At 41.8% G+C, this 16,839-nt stretch overlaps 1 protein-coding gene across 10 annotated transcripts in view; it reads right to left on the minus strand.

Annotated features, from left to right (window-relative positions):
• Nucleotides 1–16,839, minus strand: part of DENND1A (DENN domain containing 1A) — a 519,789-nt gene that overhangs the window by 265,932 nt on the left and 237,018 nt on the right. For all 10 annotated transcript variants that reach the window (XM_046662949.1, XM_046662983.1, XM_046663004.1 and 7 more), the window contains 2 exons: nucleotides 8,542–8,611; nucleotides 3,546–3,626 (listed from right to left, as the gene is read on the minus strand). In XM_046662949.1, coding sequence (XP_046518905.1) covers nucleotides 3,546–3,626; nucleotides 8,542–8,611 — 151 coding nt within the window. The remainder of the gene's footprint in view (nucleotides 1–3,545; nucleotides 3,627–8,541; nucleotides 8,612–16,839) is intronic.

Here is a 16,839-nt window from a genome sequence, read left to right on the forward strand (position 1 = left end):
TTATCTCCAGATTACAAGCGGGTAAATTAAGGCTTAGAGAGGTAAAGTAACTTGTTAAGGTCACACAACTAACAGATAACAGAACTAGGATTGAAACCAGGTTTGGCTAACTAGAGCTATGCTCTTTCCGTTATAACAGACTGCTATATCTATGCTTTTTATGGGAAAATTATAGCTAAAGCCACTTGTATTAAAATAATAAACTAAAAAGTAAAAACCAGGCCAGCCCAGTGGCACAGCGGTTAAGTTCACACGTTCCACTTCGGCAGCCTGGGGTTCGCCCGTTCAGATCCTGGGGGCAGACATGGCACCACTTGTCAAGCCATGCTGTGGCAGGCATCCCACATATAAAGTAGAGGAAGATGGTCACAGATGTTAGTTCAGGGCTAGTCTTCCTTAGCAAAAAGAGGAGGATTGGTGGCAGATGTTAGTTCAGGGCTAATCTTCCTCAAAAAAAAAAAAAAGTAAAAAACAAAATTATAGGGCTGGCCCAGTGGTGTAGTCGTTAAGTTTGCATGCTCCACTTCAGTGGCCCAGGGTTTGCAGGTTCAGACCCCAGGTGCAGACCTACATACCGCTCGTCAAGCCACGCTGTGGTGGCATCCCACATACAAAATAGAGGAAGACTGCCACGGATGTTAACTCAGCAACAATCTTCCTCAAGCAAAAAGAGGAAGATTGGCAATAAATGATAGCTCAGGGCCAGTTTTCCTCAACAACAACAAGAAAATATATATATACACATGTATATAAATATAAAGGTAACTTTTAACAAAACCTTCTGCAATGCATTATTCCAAAATCTGTGTCTGTGCCAAAGTATTACCTAGTAAGTATTAAAATAGAGACTATGTCGCATGGAAACTAGTTAATAATTAGTTCAATTTAACAATGAGGATTAAAATAGTAAAAGTAAAATATAAGGTTAAATTTGACACCATAAGATACTAATTTCTATACCAAATGGCTAAAGGGGAGTCCCAGGAAATGTTCGGTAATGGATGTTTCACAAAGTAATGGTTGGCACAGTAAGGGAGAAAGAACAGGGACCAGAGAGGCAGCCACTTAATACTTATGCGATTTTAGGCAACTTCACTTAATAGCTCAGAACCTCAGTTTTTGAATCTGTAAATGGGAAGTGTAACTAACATCTACTTCAGAACTGTTGTGAAGAATAAATGCTATACAGTCATGTGCTGCACAACGATGTTTCGGTCAACGATGGACCACATAAATGATCCCATAAGATCGGTACCATATAGCCTAGGTATGTAGCAGGCTGTACCATCCACGTTTCTGAAAGTAAACTCTATGGTGTTTGCGCAAGGATGAAATTGCCTAATGACATATTTCTCAGAATGTATCCCTGTCATTAAGTGATGCATGACTATATAGGTGAAGTGCCTAGCATTCCATAAATGGTATTTCAATAGAAAATTATTATTGCTCTACACTGCTAGTATACATTTCATTTTTTCACAATCACCTATATCAGCTACACAGAAATATTCCCTTGTGACCAAAGACAAAAAGTCCAGCATTGCCATTTTATCAACATTTCAGGCCTTATAATCCAGATAAGACTAGCTCTTCAAAATCAGAAATGCAACATGGTGAGAGGACTTCCTCATGAACAGGAAAGGAAAATATATCTGCCTTTATAGATGCAATGGATTGTAAATAGTGAGCCAATGCAATTCCAAAACCAAGTAGTCCCCGGGCTGTCCTTTGAGATTCTGTCTTGCTCCATTGCCCATGAAACGCTGAGACCAGAGGAGGTCAGAAACATTCCTAGAAACCACTGGCATGAAACAGCTGCACTCCCTCAACAGGTCCTCCTGCCCCTGTGATTGCTTGTCCTTGAGGGCTGGCAGGCACTCAGGGGAAGGAGTGGCCCTTCCTCCCCAGCAGCTGGTGACCCAGTCAGGCTACTCCACAGCTACCTGTCGGATGTCATTACAGACTGAAGCGGAGAGATTAAGCTGCTTGGGACAGAGACAAAGGCAAGGTTGCCTAGCTATATGGCAATGACTGGGCAGGTTTAAAGCTCATTTTTTCATCTTTTCCAGACAATCTTCCATAAGCAAATTTTTGGAATTTTAAGGAAGCAATTTCTTCCTTAAGCAATTTCTTTCTTCTCTTTCTTTCAATACTCATGGCCTAGTGGAAAGAACGTCATCTTTGAAGTTATCCCTCGGTTTGAAAACCCCAATCTTCTCACTTATTAACCACACAACCTTGGATAGGCAAGTAACTTTTCCTCTCTAAACATCATCTATGAGATGAGAATGGTAATATATATCTTGTAGAATTGCTTTGAACATTAGAGACACATACTTGGCATAAATTAGGAACTTAATAAATAGTAGATCTATTATGTTATTGGTACTAAAATTGCTTCTAATTTGATCATCACAAAAAAACTTACAAGAAATATTCATTTTCTTTAAGAGGGTAAATATCAAGGTCACCACTGAATATTAACACTGAACCTGGTTCTAGCGAAGCTGAAGACAAAACTCTTTAAATGTTCAGACCACACAACATTGGGGAAATAGCCCCTAGATAATCAATAGCCGGCCAAAGGGTATCCATTAGAGTATTCTGATGAAGGTGGCAACAGGGGTTTGACCCAGGGAATTAGACAATTCTTGTAATCAAAATGTGGAAAAGATCCCCTATTTTGACGCCTTATGTGATAGATGAGGAAATTGAAGCCCAGGAAGTTAAAGGTTTTGATAATCATCACTCAGGTCAGCGGGAAAACTACAACCAGGATTGAAATCTCCCAATTTGCAATTCAGAGGATTTTTCACCCTAGCACACTACAGAACATATAGTTTGTATTTAAAGGAGTTCAAAGGAGCAATTATTACTGTAGGCCAGGGACCATGCTAAGCACTCTCCATCCCTGTCCTCCAGGGGCATACAGTCCAGTGGGGTAGATGGGAAAACAGACTGGTCGAATGTGGTGTTACTAAGATGTGTAAAAGTGTACAAGACGGTTGGGGCAAGGTAGAAAATCTCAGTTAAGCTTGGTGGGTGTCAAGGAGAAAATTTCTCTGGAAATAAAATCTGAGTTTAGTTCTGAAGGATGAATATGAGTTATCCTGGTGAACAGAGGAGAGGCAGTGTTGAAGGTGTAGGGGGCGACAGGATGGGCTCCAGCAAAAGGGCACACACAGCAGTGCTGGGGGGTAAAGTATGAGTTAGGGAGCCCGGGGACAGGGGCTGAGAGGGGAGGCAGAGGCCAGCCGTCTCATTCCAAACCCAGCATCTGCCATCCAGTAGATGCTAATGATGGGATGACAACCAGGAAGAGAGGTGCCTGAGGACATTTGGGACCCATTCCTTATGGAATACCAAAGAAAGGAAGAAATTCCACTCCCTCGCCTGTCTTGAGCCCAGAGGTTTCAGAGTATTAGGGAGTAGAGGTGGGGAAGGTGCAGACGACAAAAGATGATTGATTCTCTTTGGCTAACTCCTTCTTACTGTTATCAACAAAATGATTTCTCAGTGATTGCTAATATTCTGCCCCGACTTACCACGCTGAGATGAACAGACACTCCTGGGTCAGGGATAGGAAGTTTATGCAGAGTTTCAAGAAGCTCATTCCACTGACTCTCCTGAAAGAAATAAAAGGCCTAAGTAACAAAAGCAACGCTGAGCCCTTAGGCAGAGACCTGCAGGGAGGTCTGCATACACAGTGAGCTGGGGGCCCTCAGGCCTGAGGGGGCTAGGGAGATGCTGGCCCCAGCACAGAAACAGGTTTGATACTCAAGCAGTGTCGGACAAAAGACACTGCTTATGGCTCAATATAAGAGCCAAATAGATCCTCCCACACCAAATTTGACATTTTCTACTCAGTGAGACACCTACCATGACCGCCTTTTATGGATCATATACCATAAGCTCTCAGCACATCTATTCTCTCAACTCCATAGCAACAACTTTTAAAAGCAAACAATCCTAGCTTACAGAGCGGGGGTGGTTGGGAGAAATAACGATGACACTATAGATCTTGTCTTCATCATCATTATCCACAATTAATTTTATTGAGTGTTCACTGGATACACACCGCAGCCTCCAATTATGGAAAATTAAAAATGAACCACGTACAACAGCATGCAATATAGGATGGTGGCTGTGCATTTTAATTAGTGAAATTGAGCCACAGAGTGAAATACAAAGCAGTACAAATTACTCAATTGAAAACAGATTCACCTTTAAAGTGCTCAAAAGAACATTGCTTACAGAATTATTCAAAGCCATTTCTCCCACCCTCTGGAATTCTCTGTGCTAATATAATAGGAATAAGCTTACATTTGTATCTAATTGTTATCTGTTTGATCTTCAAAACTACCCTACTTTACAGATTGAAAACTGAGGCTCTGAAGGGTGAAGCAACTTGGCTCAAATCAGCTAGTTAGTAAGTTGCACAGCCAGGAACTAAATGCAGGTTTTCTGTGATCAGGCACAGAGCCCTCTCTGCTGCTCTGTAGCTGTCTTTGGTAGTGAATTTAAGGAGAGGAAAAAGAGGATGAGCCCACATTAAAAGTCTGTTTCAATCTGAACTCTGATACTCAAGTTTCTCACAGAGAAGAGAAATGAACATGTGCACACACATGCATGTTTAATTTTGCTCTGAAACAATCTCAAATTTACCGAATAATTGTAGGACAGTACAAAAACTTTTTAGTTCCTAAACTATTTGAGAGTGAGTTGCCCGCATTATGCCCCATCATCCATAAATACAAAAGACATTCTCCCACATAATCACAATTAGTCACCAAAATCAGGAAATTAACATTGATACCACACTGTCATCTAATCCTCAGATCCCATAAAGTTTTGTCAATAATGTCCTTAATAGCAAAATAATTCAGTTCAGACTCACATGTTGCCTTTAATTATTATGACTCTCTAGTCTTCATCAGTTTGGAACAGTTCTTGAGTGTTTCCTAGATTTGTATGAATTTGACAATGAGACCAGCCATTTTGTAGAGTAAAATCTCAATTGTCTGATGATTTCTATCAATTTAGATTTCAGTTAGTCCCATTGCTGATGATGTTCACTTTGATCATTTGATTAATTCATCAGATGTCTCCTGTGAGGTTACTCATTTTTCCTTTTGTGTTTCATAAGCATTTTGTGGAGCAATATTTTATATAAATATCCCATTCCTCACGAAACTTTTAATTTATCTATGTACTTATTTAGATCAGTATGGACACATGGTTTCCTGTTTTATTCAATGGATTGTAATCCTTTGCTATCATTATTTGTTTTGATGCTCAAATAGTCCCAGATGTGACCAGTGGGAACCCTTTGCCCCTTCAAGCTCATCTTTGTGTCTTTCTGACATGTCCTCCTCATGTCTTGAGCACTTCCTTAATTTTTGGCTCAAAAAGATTTTCCAGGTTTATCTTATACTTTCCCTGCCCCAGCCCTGGAATTAGATATTTCTTCAGGCTCCTTTTAGTGGAAAACGGGTTTTAGAAACCAGGATTTGGGCGCTAAGTGTCCTCACTGCTACTTGGGTATTGCTGATCCAACACCCTTTCAGTGGCTAGAGCCAGGGGATGTATTACATACAGAGACCCACTATACACATTTACATCTCTATTCATTTCTATATCACATCTACTGAAAGCCATGATTCATACCAATGGCTCTAATCCCATTCCAGCATAGGAATCAGTCTAGTTTCCTCCCTTTACATATTTGTAGTTAATTCTACAAAAGTGAAAAATATTGCCCCTATTTTCTTAAAATAAACCTTTACTTATTTGTATGTAACCAATCTTTTATCACTGTCCCTACCTCCCTTTCCACCTAGATGCCCTCCTTGCCCTGATCCAACATTGACATCCCGTGCTGGGCCACCACTGTCTACCTCCTTCAACAAAAAATGCCCTCCCCTCCCCAGGCTCCAACACTCCAATGTTGGGCCACTGCTGCTTCCCTCTTTCCCATTGTGGATCCCTCTAGATCCCAGTAAACTTCTGACATCAAGTGCTGAGCCACTTCCACCACCGTCCCACATAAACAACCACTTTGTCTCTCAGGCTCTGACACCCTCAGCCAGGCTGCTCCCTGGCTCAGATGCCCTTCTCATCCCTGCCATTCCTTCCACAGGGATGATGCCCTCATTGCCCTATTCAGGGTGTGACAACCATGCTGGGTCAAAGACTCAAACAGACACCCTCATCATGTAGCTTAGGCTCTGATACTCCATGCTGAGTTGTCACGGTCACTCCCCACCCCTCTAATTGAAGCCTGCCATGTCCAACCTTCCCCACAACTTTTGGACTTTGGGAGGGGGTTCTGTTTCTTTTAATAATAGCTCTTTCCTCCTGTTCGAATCTGATGACCCATCCCTTGCAAATAATTGAGCAGTTGTAGGTAGATTCCCTACAATCTGTGTCATAATTCCTTTAGCTAGAAGAAATTTAATAAAAAAAGTCCTGGGTACAAGGAACCAGACTCCACTAAAAGACATGACTGATCTCAGTGTCCAACACTCTGAGAGGCAGGGTCCTTACTGGGGCAACGGTCCAGAGGATTGGTACATCAATTTTACAGGGTAATAATCCTGTCTCCCCTACTTGTAGGTTGTACCTATCCAGCCTTTCCTCTATGACAAGACATGTTTTTAAAAGTTAACTAAGTTTGTTTTCTTTTTAAACTGACTGGAGGATAAAATGGAAGGAAAAATATGTCAAGAAAAAATATGTGAGTCAATCTCCAGTTCTAAGACTGTTAAGAGTCTGCATGTTATAGAATTTTATTTACTAATGACATCCTTCAAATCTGAGTGAAAACCTGAATGTTTGACTAATGTGAACTGTGAATCAGAAATCGACGAACAGTCCCACGGTGGCCTTCTAACTCATTCATCAAAGAGTAAATCATTTCTTTTATGACAGAATGCCCTGATACCTAAGCATCCTTTCAGGGTGAACATAGTGATCTAGGGAGCCATTTCTATTAGTTATTCTTTCCATTTACTGTGGCCTCTGGAATACATTGGCTGGCGAGTAAATCTAACTTGAAGGAAAGATTTATCCATTATACACACAATTTCCACCTTTTCTCCAAAACAGCATTTTCCAAAGTGTGTTCCAGGAAACGCTGGTATCTCAGAATGTTAATATCTGGTATGGAATAAAAAGGATTTGGGGGCCAAATGAGATGGGAAACCCCAAGTAACACAGATTTGTCACTGCAGGATTCCTCAGAGCATACATTACGCGACTCTTAAGGAGATCCAAACAAAAAACAGTTTTCCCTCTCCCCAACCCCAATATTACTGAACTGTGGTACCCTTCTTACTGGCGCATTTCTCAGTACTATTGTTCTACAGAAAACATCAGGGGAACAATTTCTCTAACATTTCATAATAATGTATCACTTTAACTAAAAATCTTAGGCCTTTTACAAAAAGAGAAAATGTAAGAAGTTAGATATATGGACAAATGTTCAACTAATCAATAATCAAAGAAATGCAATTAAAACAATGAGACTTGTTCACTTGTCAAATAAAGAATGAATTCAACAAATGATACTGGTGAGAGTATGGAGACCAAGACACTCTCGTACATTGCTAGTAAAGGGTATCTTTTAAGAAAACAGTACAATTCTTTTGCAAAGCAATTTGGTAAATGTTTTAAAAATGTTTGACCTTAAAATGCTCCTCTTAAGGAAACGACCCTAAATGAAGAAAATGCTTTATGTGCAAAGATGCTAATGGCTGTATTTACAACAGTGGAAAAACTTCAAATAATAAAAATTCCCAACAATAGAGAAACATTTCAGCAAATCAAAGTACATGACACAATGCTATGCAGCCATGAAAAATATTTACAACATTTTTACCAGCATGAGAGAAATGCTTCTGTTACTATGGCACCTGAAAAATGTGGGCTACAAAAGTCTAGCTGTAGCTCCACTTGACCCTTGACATCCATGGAAGATACTTCAGCATATCATTTCTTCCAAAGTACAGGAAGGTATAGCTGAACTTTTTAAGTAGTTCTCAAACCCTTAAAAAAAGTCACTGTGAAAGCACAACAAAGCCTTAGTGAAACGGGACTCGGGACAGCTGGCTAGGTCACTTGCCAGTTAACTGTGTTACTCACAAATTCCAGCTTTGCCGCATGACATGAACAATTCAAACTTGTGCCTCAGCAGAATCATAATTTAATACATGTCATGAACTTGGAGGCCTGCTTGGGAATATTAGGTATTGTGAATATTAACTCTCTGAATGCTAAAGGTCTATTTTTTATTTAACTCAAAAAGTAAAGGAAGAAAACATCTCCAAATGCTAGAAATACTTATTTTAGGGAGGGAGGGGGACTTATCAGGAGTGATTTTTCTCCCCCTTCCTACTATTTTCTGAATTTTCCAAACTTTCTATAATAGGTATGCATTACTTTTTTGGTAAATGTTTTGATGAAATATAAGGCATGTATTACTTTCATAATCATAAAAATTAAAGTTGACTTGTTAAAAAGAATAAAATAAAAGGCAAATACCTGTCCTTTTGTCGTGTAATCTGCCAAGATGTTAAGTAGCTTATAAAATACTTCGAACCAGGGGAGATAGCTGGGGGAAGAAGAGGAAACATATGAAATATTAGTATGCATGTCAAAAAATTTAACCAGGAGCTAATTCAAGACTGGTACATTTCAGTTTTTCTCTATATCCTGAAGAGTCTCCCGGTCATAGGCTATGCTGGAAACACAGACTAGTAAAATGCTAATTATTTCTAGGATTTTAAAAAATTGCCTGGGTGAGGCAAAGGACTAAATATCCATTATAAATTATTCCCATGCCTCAGAGCTAGAACAGGCTCATAGAGAAGAAATTCAAAGCAGACTCTGCAATCAGGAACCGTCTCTGAATAGCCCCCCAGGCCTCTCCCACCACACCTACTCTTTCCAGGAAAGCTTCTATTCAAGTTTCTCATGATTGGACACACACAGCCACACACACATATAGCACCTCACTGCTGCCATCTGCAAGGTGTCTCAAAGGCCCCATGAGCCGAAAGCACTCATACTGTTACATCAAACATTCCACCTAAAATGAACCCTCTCTATACTTATTACAGGATGAGCTCTTATTCTCCATCCCTACTGCCCTCCACTGGGTCCTGACCATCACACCCCTTAAGTCCTGCAGCAGCTGGTCCTGACCTTACTCTGCCCTCTGTGCGGCTCTTAGAATGGTCTTACAAAATGCAAATCTAAGTAGCACATTGGATTAAATTCCTGCAATGGTGCCCCATCACTAGAGGACTTCTTAGGATGGTGTTTGGGGCTCTTCACTGTGTGGTCCATGACTGTCTTCTCTCTACTTACCCACATACACACTCCTCTCATTGCAGCCTCACTCTGAGAATGTCCAGGCATCCTCAAGCCTGCCTGAGCCTGCAAACACTTGGCCCTTTTCTCTCTGTGACCTTCATGGTCTAGTCTAGCTGATTTCTACTCATCCTCCTAACAGTCCCCTACCCTTTCCCTGTCCCAGCCTCTCATGCCCTAATTCCCTCCTCTCTGTGCTGCCCTGGTCACAGTATACTCCTGTTATAACATTCCACACACCACGTGGCACTCAATAGCATGTCAGTCTTTCCAACTGACTGTCCGCAAACAGAGAGGATGGACCACGTCTTTCCTCACTTTGTTTGCCCAGGGTCAAGCTCAGAGCCTGGCATGCCCTCAGAGTTCAGTGTTGACTGAACAAACAGAACTAAACAAAGACTAAGAGCAAAGGCACATTAGTGCTAGAGAATTGTTAAAATACATCCCCACTCCTGAGAAGTTTTGTCACTTAATTTAAATGGCTTTGTTCTCCATAGGAAACTTCTCCAAAGCGACATCAAATAGTCCTGGAGAAGAGTGTCGTACCAAGTGCCTGCCGTCCCGCTCACTTCCGCCCTGCTGAGCTAAGTGTCCGCTAGTGATAGAGCCGGACACGAAGTGGAGTGCTGATGCTGTACGACTCCCTCCCGCCAGGCAGAGGGAAATCAGCACCCTGTACAGATTACCAGCTGTACTGCGGAGGGTAATAAATGAAGTGAGAGGCAATAGAGAGGACAGATAAAGTGCACAGCTCTCTATCATTACGTCTGTCTGAAGCCAGCACATGCTACTGTAAAATTTAAGTAGCTTATCAAAATATACTGATAAGCAACTTAACTTTTCACTTCTATGACAGCATTATCACTTATGTTAATATGTTTCAATCAGCTCTGGCAGCTGCATATTGACTATTACAGAGCAAATGACTGCTGCCACTTTACACGGCATTTACTTTGGCAGAGCAATGTAAACATTCAAGAGGGATTAGGGAGGAGATAAGTTCTCCCTTCCTATTCTGTTAAATAAACCTCGGCAGAGTTAAAAGCCATTATAGTTGGAACAATAAATCCCCTCAGAAGAAAACTCTTGCCCAGATTAGAGGACTCTTAGTAAACAAATTCAACCAAGGATTACAAAGATTTTTTTTCCTGAAAGAAAAAATACCACTAGTTAAATCCAGCAATTGAAAGTCCGGAAAGTGAGGGGAAAAAATGCAAGAGGAGAAAATATTTTCTTGTCAGGAAACCATGGCCTCAAGTAAATGAGAGACGAGCTAAAGTCACTTTAGGAATACTTCATGAAGTGAGTTGGGGCAGGCTGGATTCTGATTATTTAGGACTGTGGTATATACACGGAAGCAGTTTTGGCCACTAGGTTCAAGTGACCAACATAGCAGGGCCCGGAACCTCGAGCCTCTGCGTCCTCCCCTTCTGTGAGGATGCAGGAAGGTGACATGATAGGACCACCTGGCCCCTAGCAGACAGCACCCAGGTTCTCACACTCAGCCTCAATCTCACCAAATCGATTCTTTTTGGCTACGCTAAGCAAAACCCTCAGCCAGAGGAGGTTCTGTAGTTACCCTGGAAATCAGCCATTTCGTTCTTCCTTCGGCCTGACCAGACACAACTGTTCCCCACATGTTGTCCCCTGTGCACTGACAGATGAATATCTAGTGATGGCAGTGTTAAGGTCTTGAAACCAAAACCCAGCTGTCTTCTTCTTCAAAGGATCCCTCGTTTCCCCTGTTGCGAGGCCAGGGTTCACAGCTGAACTTTATCCAGTGGCGTTTCCTGTACTGCTTCATTAGTGCTGGCACAACAGCTTCGCGCTGCCTGCGAGGTTGCAGGTGAGGATATGGAGACCCTCCACTCCATTTTGTGCTTGTCTGTCATCATGGAGTAAACACTGCTTCCCCATCTAGAGACAGGAAACAAACGCTCCATTACCCAGCTCCTCCCTGGACATCTAAAGGAGTTCCCAACATGGCTGAGCCTGCTGCACTTGCTACCTTTATACAACTGCTCACATCCTCAATGGCAGAGCATCACTGTGTAGTGGGCTCAGTCTAAGGCTCGGGCCAAAAAGACAAATAACAAAGGGTCCCTTCATTCAAGAAGGTCATGGTCCTGGTGGGAAAGAGAGATCTATACAACAAAGAGCAATAGTTTGGGTGGGGGGAGCTAGAACTCTTTCCCAAGTGTTTTATATAGCTTAGACTTTTGGAACAATCTATAGATGGAGCATTATCATGACCCAATCAGCAGAGCCTTGGTGGGGAAAAGCCAAAATGGGACAAGTTGGTTTCCAGGCACTGGTCTTGAACCAAGTTTCTCTCATCAAATTGTGGCTAAAGTAATTTGTCCCCAACTCTGCCCTCACGCCCTGGCCTGACAGTCAAATAGAGAGGTTTTTGTTTTGTGTGAGGCAATACAAAGTCTTAAACTTGCGAAGTGCTCACACAGCATCCAAGTATTCCTACACTCAGCCTCACTGACACGGCCTTCACAGGGCCTTGTAAGATGTGCAGGGCATATAGTCAAATGACCCACAGTCAGTCACCTTAAAAAGCCCTTAAATTGCCCCCAATATATAGAAGACATGATTTATGTAAACATGAAGTAGTTGGCCTGAGTTTGGGGGACAATTGAATGAAAACTATCTGTTTAAATCTATCACCTTGGTGAGCTGCTAATCCTCCAGCTGAGCTCAGGAATAGAGGCCAATTGAGGACACTTTTCTAATCTCACTCCACTGATTGGACTGTCAAGGATAATCATTCCACTATTGTGTGTGTGTGTGTGTGTGTGTGTGCGTACACATATGTATGAGCGATCTTGTTCAAGTATGTGTATGATGAGATTCCACTCCAGTGTCATAAGTATTAACGTAGAAAACCATTATAGATTTTAAAAAGCTCTCCCACTTCTCTTACTAATAGTTCAGTTCGAAGCCGTGGGATGAGCCCAAGCAAGGTAGATGTGTATGTGTGTGATAGGGCACAATGGTGACAGAGGCTGACTAAGTCAAGGAAGGTAGCCAACTGGAAGAATAGTTGAGTAGGATGTCAGAGCTCAAGAATGGAGAGGAGGACATCTTCCTGTAGGGGAAACATGGCCCAGGGTGTTGGAGCCCGAGATGGGTGAGGAGGGTTCCCTGGTAAAGAAAAGTCAGGCCTCCAGCAGATAAGGAGGGAGCCCACACAGGAGGTAGCCTGGCATGGAGTGTCAGAACTCAAAACAGGTAAGGAGGGTATTTAAGTAGGGGTAAGGCCAGGCACCAGGTAAAGAAAGCATCTATGTTAGGAGAAAGAGGTTGAGTAGACTGGTGTTGGAACCTAAGAGGAGTAAAAAGAGCATCTGGAAGGCAGTCCGGTGTGGGAGGTCAGAGTCCAAGGGAGCAGCAGGGATTGGCCAGAGTCCACGAAGTTGAGATGGATATCTTTGGTAGGAGATGGTGGCAGGGGCAGCCCTGCCTAAGACGTCAGGGTCCAAATGCGGTGAGGAAGACAGCCACAGAGGAAGGGGGCTATAGCACAAGGAGACTAGTAACATACTGGGGAACAGATAAAGACTGATGAAGCAAGTAAATATATAAAGGGAACCAAGCTTATTGCTATTAGAGAAGAGAGTTACAAATATGGATAGGGAGAAAATAAGAATGAACCCTATGGTGTTAAATTGGAATTTGATGTAACTGTGTGAAATCATGGAGGTAGATAAAAGTAATAAAAATACAAATGTATGTATGTACATACCTATGGGTATATATTATACATACATTATATAGATATTCTCCAGCTCCAGCCCCTGAGGGGGCCCAGAAGCAGAGGCACCCCAATTATAATGGGCACACTTAGTGCCCAGATCTTGGTTTCTAAGTGCCCTTCTCCACTAAAAGGAACCAGGGCTCCCTGAAGAAATGTCTGATTCCAGGGCTGGGGCTGGGAAATACCTTGTTGTGCTAGAAAAGAGGGCATTGCTCATCACATGACCAGGACATATCAACAAGACACAATCGTCAGTGTGGAGGGGCTCCTGCTGACAAAATCTGTGACAATTTGTGCCTCACAAAAATAATGCTAGAAAGACATTACATAATAATAAATAAAATAGGAAATCATGAGTCTATCCTGATACAAATAAATGAAGTGAAAGTTTGATGAGGAGAGGATGAAGATATTCATAATAAACTTTTTAATTACAAAGAGAAAAATAATGGAGAAGCCTGGGAGACACACTGTTTATGAAGTAATGAGACAAATTGAAATGGTGTGCCAATTAGTAGAATGCAATGAAAAGAACACAGAACATTTCTATCATATTCCTGTCACAGAAGTAGAACCTAGTCCTGAGGAAACATCAAATAAACCCAAACTGAGGGACTTTCTACAAATTAATAGCCTAAATGTCAAGTTCATAAAAGTCTAGGAAACACTGAGGAGCTGTTCCAGAATAAGAAGACTAAAAAGACACGACAACTAAATGCAACAGGTGATTCTGACCTACATCATGTATATACACATATACACAAACATGAATGGGAGGGTCCAAGTATTATATGGTGCTATTGTATCAAAATTAATACTAATTATCTGATTTTGATGATTGTAATGTAGTTATGTAAACGAATTTTTTTTAATACACACTAATGTATTTAGGGGTTACTGGGTATTATTTTGGCGACATTTCCCAAATGGGGCATTTGTATTATAGTCAGGATTTTTCTGTATGTTTGTTATTCTTTCAAATTAAAATAAAATGGAGAGTAGAGAATCTAAAGGGTCTCTTCTTCCATAAAAATTAGCATAAGTAGACCAACTAGAGTATATAGAATAACAACATGAGTTGAGAAAACAAAATAAAACTTTTAAAACCGTGACTATGGGGAAGGGCATCAAATGGAGAGAACAGCTGGTTACAACTGTGGAAGTCAATACTCATCACACAGAGAAGGCTGAGCTTCAGCTAAGTCTTGAAAGAGGTTGTTCTCAGTATACAGGGGGAAGGTTGGAAGGGATCGGGATAAAGAGTATCACAGGTAGGAAAAAACTCATGAGCAATGGCTTGCAGGCACAAACCACGGGGCCTGATTTCAGAACTGTGTGCAGCTGGAAAAGCCAGAGACCAGGGTATCAGGCTCAAAGGCAAAAGATGAGATGGGGGGGCAGAAGGGCCAGACCCTAGAGGGCCTCTCATACGTCAGACCGATGGGCCTCCTCTTTATTCCATAATCAGTGGGGAACTAACGGGACAGTTAAAAAGGAGTAACATTCTAAGGATGAGTACTTAGAACCAGGTAGAAAGTGATTATTTTCCCCTCAGGGTAGCCCAGTGGATTTCAGTCTTACCAGAACCAGTGTCCACTCTACTATCCTAAAAAGAAAATCCTAGAAAATATCATCTAGTTATATACACGATTTGTAAAAGATCACTATAATGCTCTGGCTCAATATAAAAAGGAAATAAAACAAAAAGTACTTTGTACTAAACTTGGACCATTTAAACACTCAGACACCATTATATTAGAAGATGTAACGAAGCAGTACCTCCCTGAGGGGAACCCGTGGCGGAGCTGCTTCTACTCATGTCTGGAATAATGAGTTTAAGGCTGAGAAGGGGGACACAGAATATGGTCTTTCCATTTTTCTTGGTGATTTCCACTGCCTGAAGAGCTCTTAAAATTCCGTCTTGGGTACTCTCAGAGAGGTATCCTTTCTTTTCTTACTTCCTGTCAGCAGATTTTGCCAAGAATCATCAGATGACAAAGCATCCCTTGGTTAAAGCTATCTGGCATTCAGTATTTAAAGCTTTCATATTAAAAACTAAAAAGCCCCCCAAATTTACAAAGGCAGAGCAGCATGGCATACGCTGGAGAGAACAAAGACGTGAGTCCAATAACCCTGGGTGAATCTCAGTTCTGATACTTACTACTTGTGACACCTGAGGAAAGCAATCACCTCTCAAAGACTGTTTCCTCTTCTATAAAAAGATATATACCAAATAACTAATGTAACTGATGTAGACAGAGATACCCAATCTGGCACCTGGAATACTCTTCCTGTCCCTCTCTGCCCAACCCTCTGGCCAATCTCTGCTTTGGGAAGCTCTCTTTGATTCCTGGTGTCTGGGTCAGAGGCTCCTCCAGGTCTCTGTGTAGGAATTCCTCATGCCCCACAGTCACAAAAGTGGATAGGAAAGCACAAGCTGTTATATGACAAAAATATGCACCAATGATGTGACCGCTTAAACCAGTAAGTCCCCACTCAGCCCTTCTGGTTTGACCTAGTATCTGCCTCTGTTTCTCTGTCAGTGTCTCGGTTGGTCAAACATCCACAGTAAAATGCAAGTAAAACTAGAACCTCTGCAAAGGATGTAGGATTTCATGAAGCCCTGGTTAGAGATGCTGGACACCTGTTTAGAATTGAGGCAGAGTGAACCACAAATGAAGACCTGGCAGCATCAGACCAAGTAACAAGGGAGAAAGAGAAAAATCAAGAAAAGCAAGGATGGTGGCAAAACAGTCACATCAAAAGAAAATGAATTCAACATCAAAGGATTAAGAGAGGCCTTGGGGAAACTGATCAATTCCTCAAATACTTTGGGAAAAATGGCTCCTTTTATGATAATGCTGTAAAAGTGAAACAAGAAGTGTTATGTCAGAAAAATTATAACCCTCCCCCTAAAAAACCACTTGGCTCAAGGGGCCAGCCACTATGGTGGCATAGTGGTTAAGGTTCACACTCCCCACTTCGGCAGCCCAGGGGTTTGCCGGTTCGGATCCTAGGCATGGACACACACACTGCTTGTCAAGCCACACTGTGGCAGGTGTCCCACATACAAACTAGAGGAAGATGGGCACAGATATTAGCTCAGGGCCAATCTTCCTCAGCAAAAAGAGGAGGACTGATGGTGGATGTTAGCTTAGGGCTAATCTTCCTCAAAAAACAAAACAAAATGAAAAATCCCCAAAACTGCTCGAGAAGACTCTAATGTGTCAGTGCATCAAGCCCCATAACTTCTACAGAGTCTGCTTCAAACTCTTCCTTCTTCTCTCATCTGCAACCCATCCTCTTGCTCTTCAGAAGATACTCTTCTCCCAAACTTACTGAAGGAAAAAGCTCTAACATGAGCTTTCCTCTCTTCTACTCCTATACTTCTCATGCCTTCTCCTCTCTCTCCTAACGGGAGGTGGGAAATATTGAAGACTCTAGCTCCCAATCACACTGGCTTCTATAAGACATATCTTCTCCCCCATCATGCTCAGCTGACAAGCATACCCACCTCTGAGCACAATCAAAACCACCCAGGTGTGCTGGTCTACAATTCTCAAACTACAGCCTTAGCACCAAGGTGTACACATTCCTCCCCATGAGCAAAGCACACTACATCCTCCTGAGCTAACCACATTAAGCTTCAATGAACATTTTCTGGAATTTAAAGTTAAGGTGACATTTACAGTCCAAACATC

This window comes from Equus quagga, chromosome 1 (genome assembly GCF_021613505.1).
Source record: "Equus quagga isolate Etosha38 chromosome 1, UCLA_HA_Equagga_1.0, whole genome shotgun sequence".
NCBI lineage: Eukaryota > Metazoa > Chordata > Mammalia > Perissodactyla > Equidae > Equus > Equus quagga.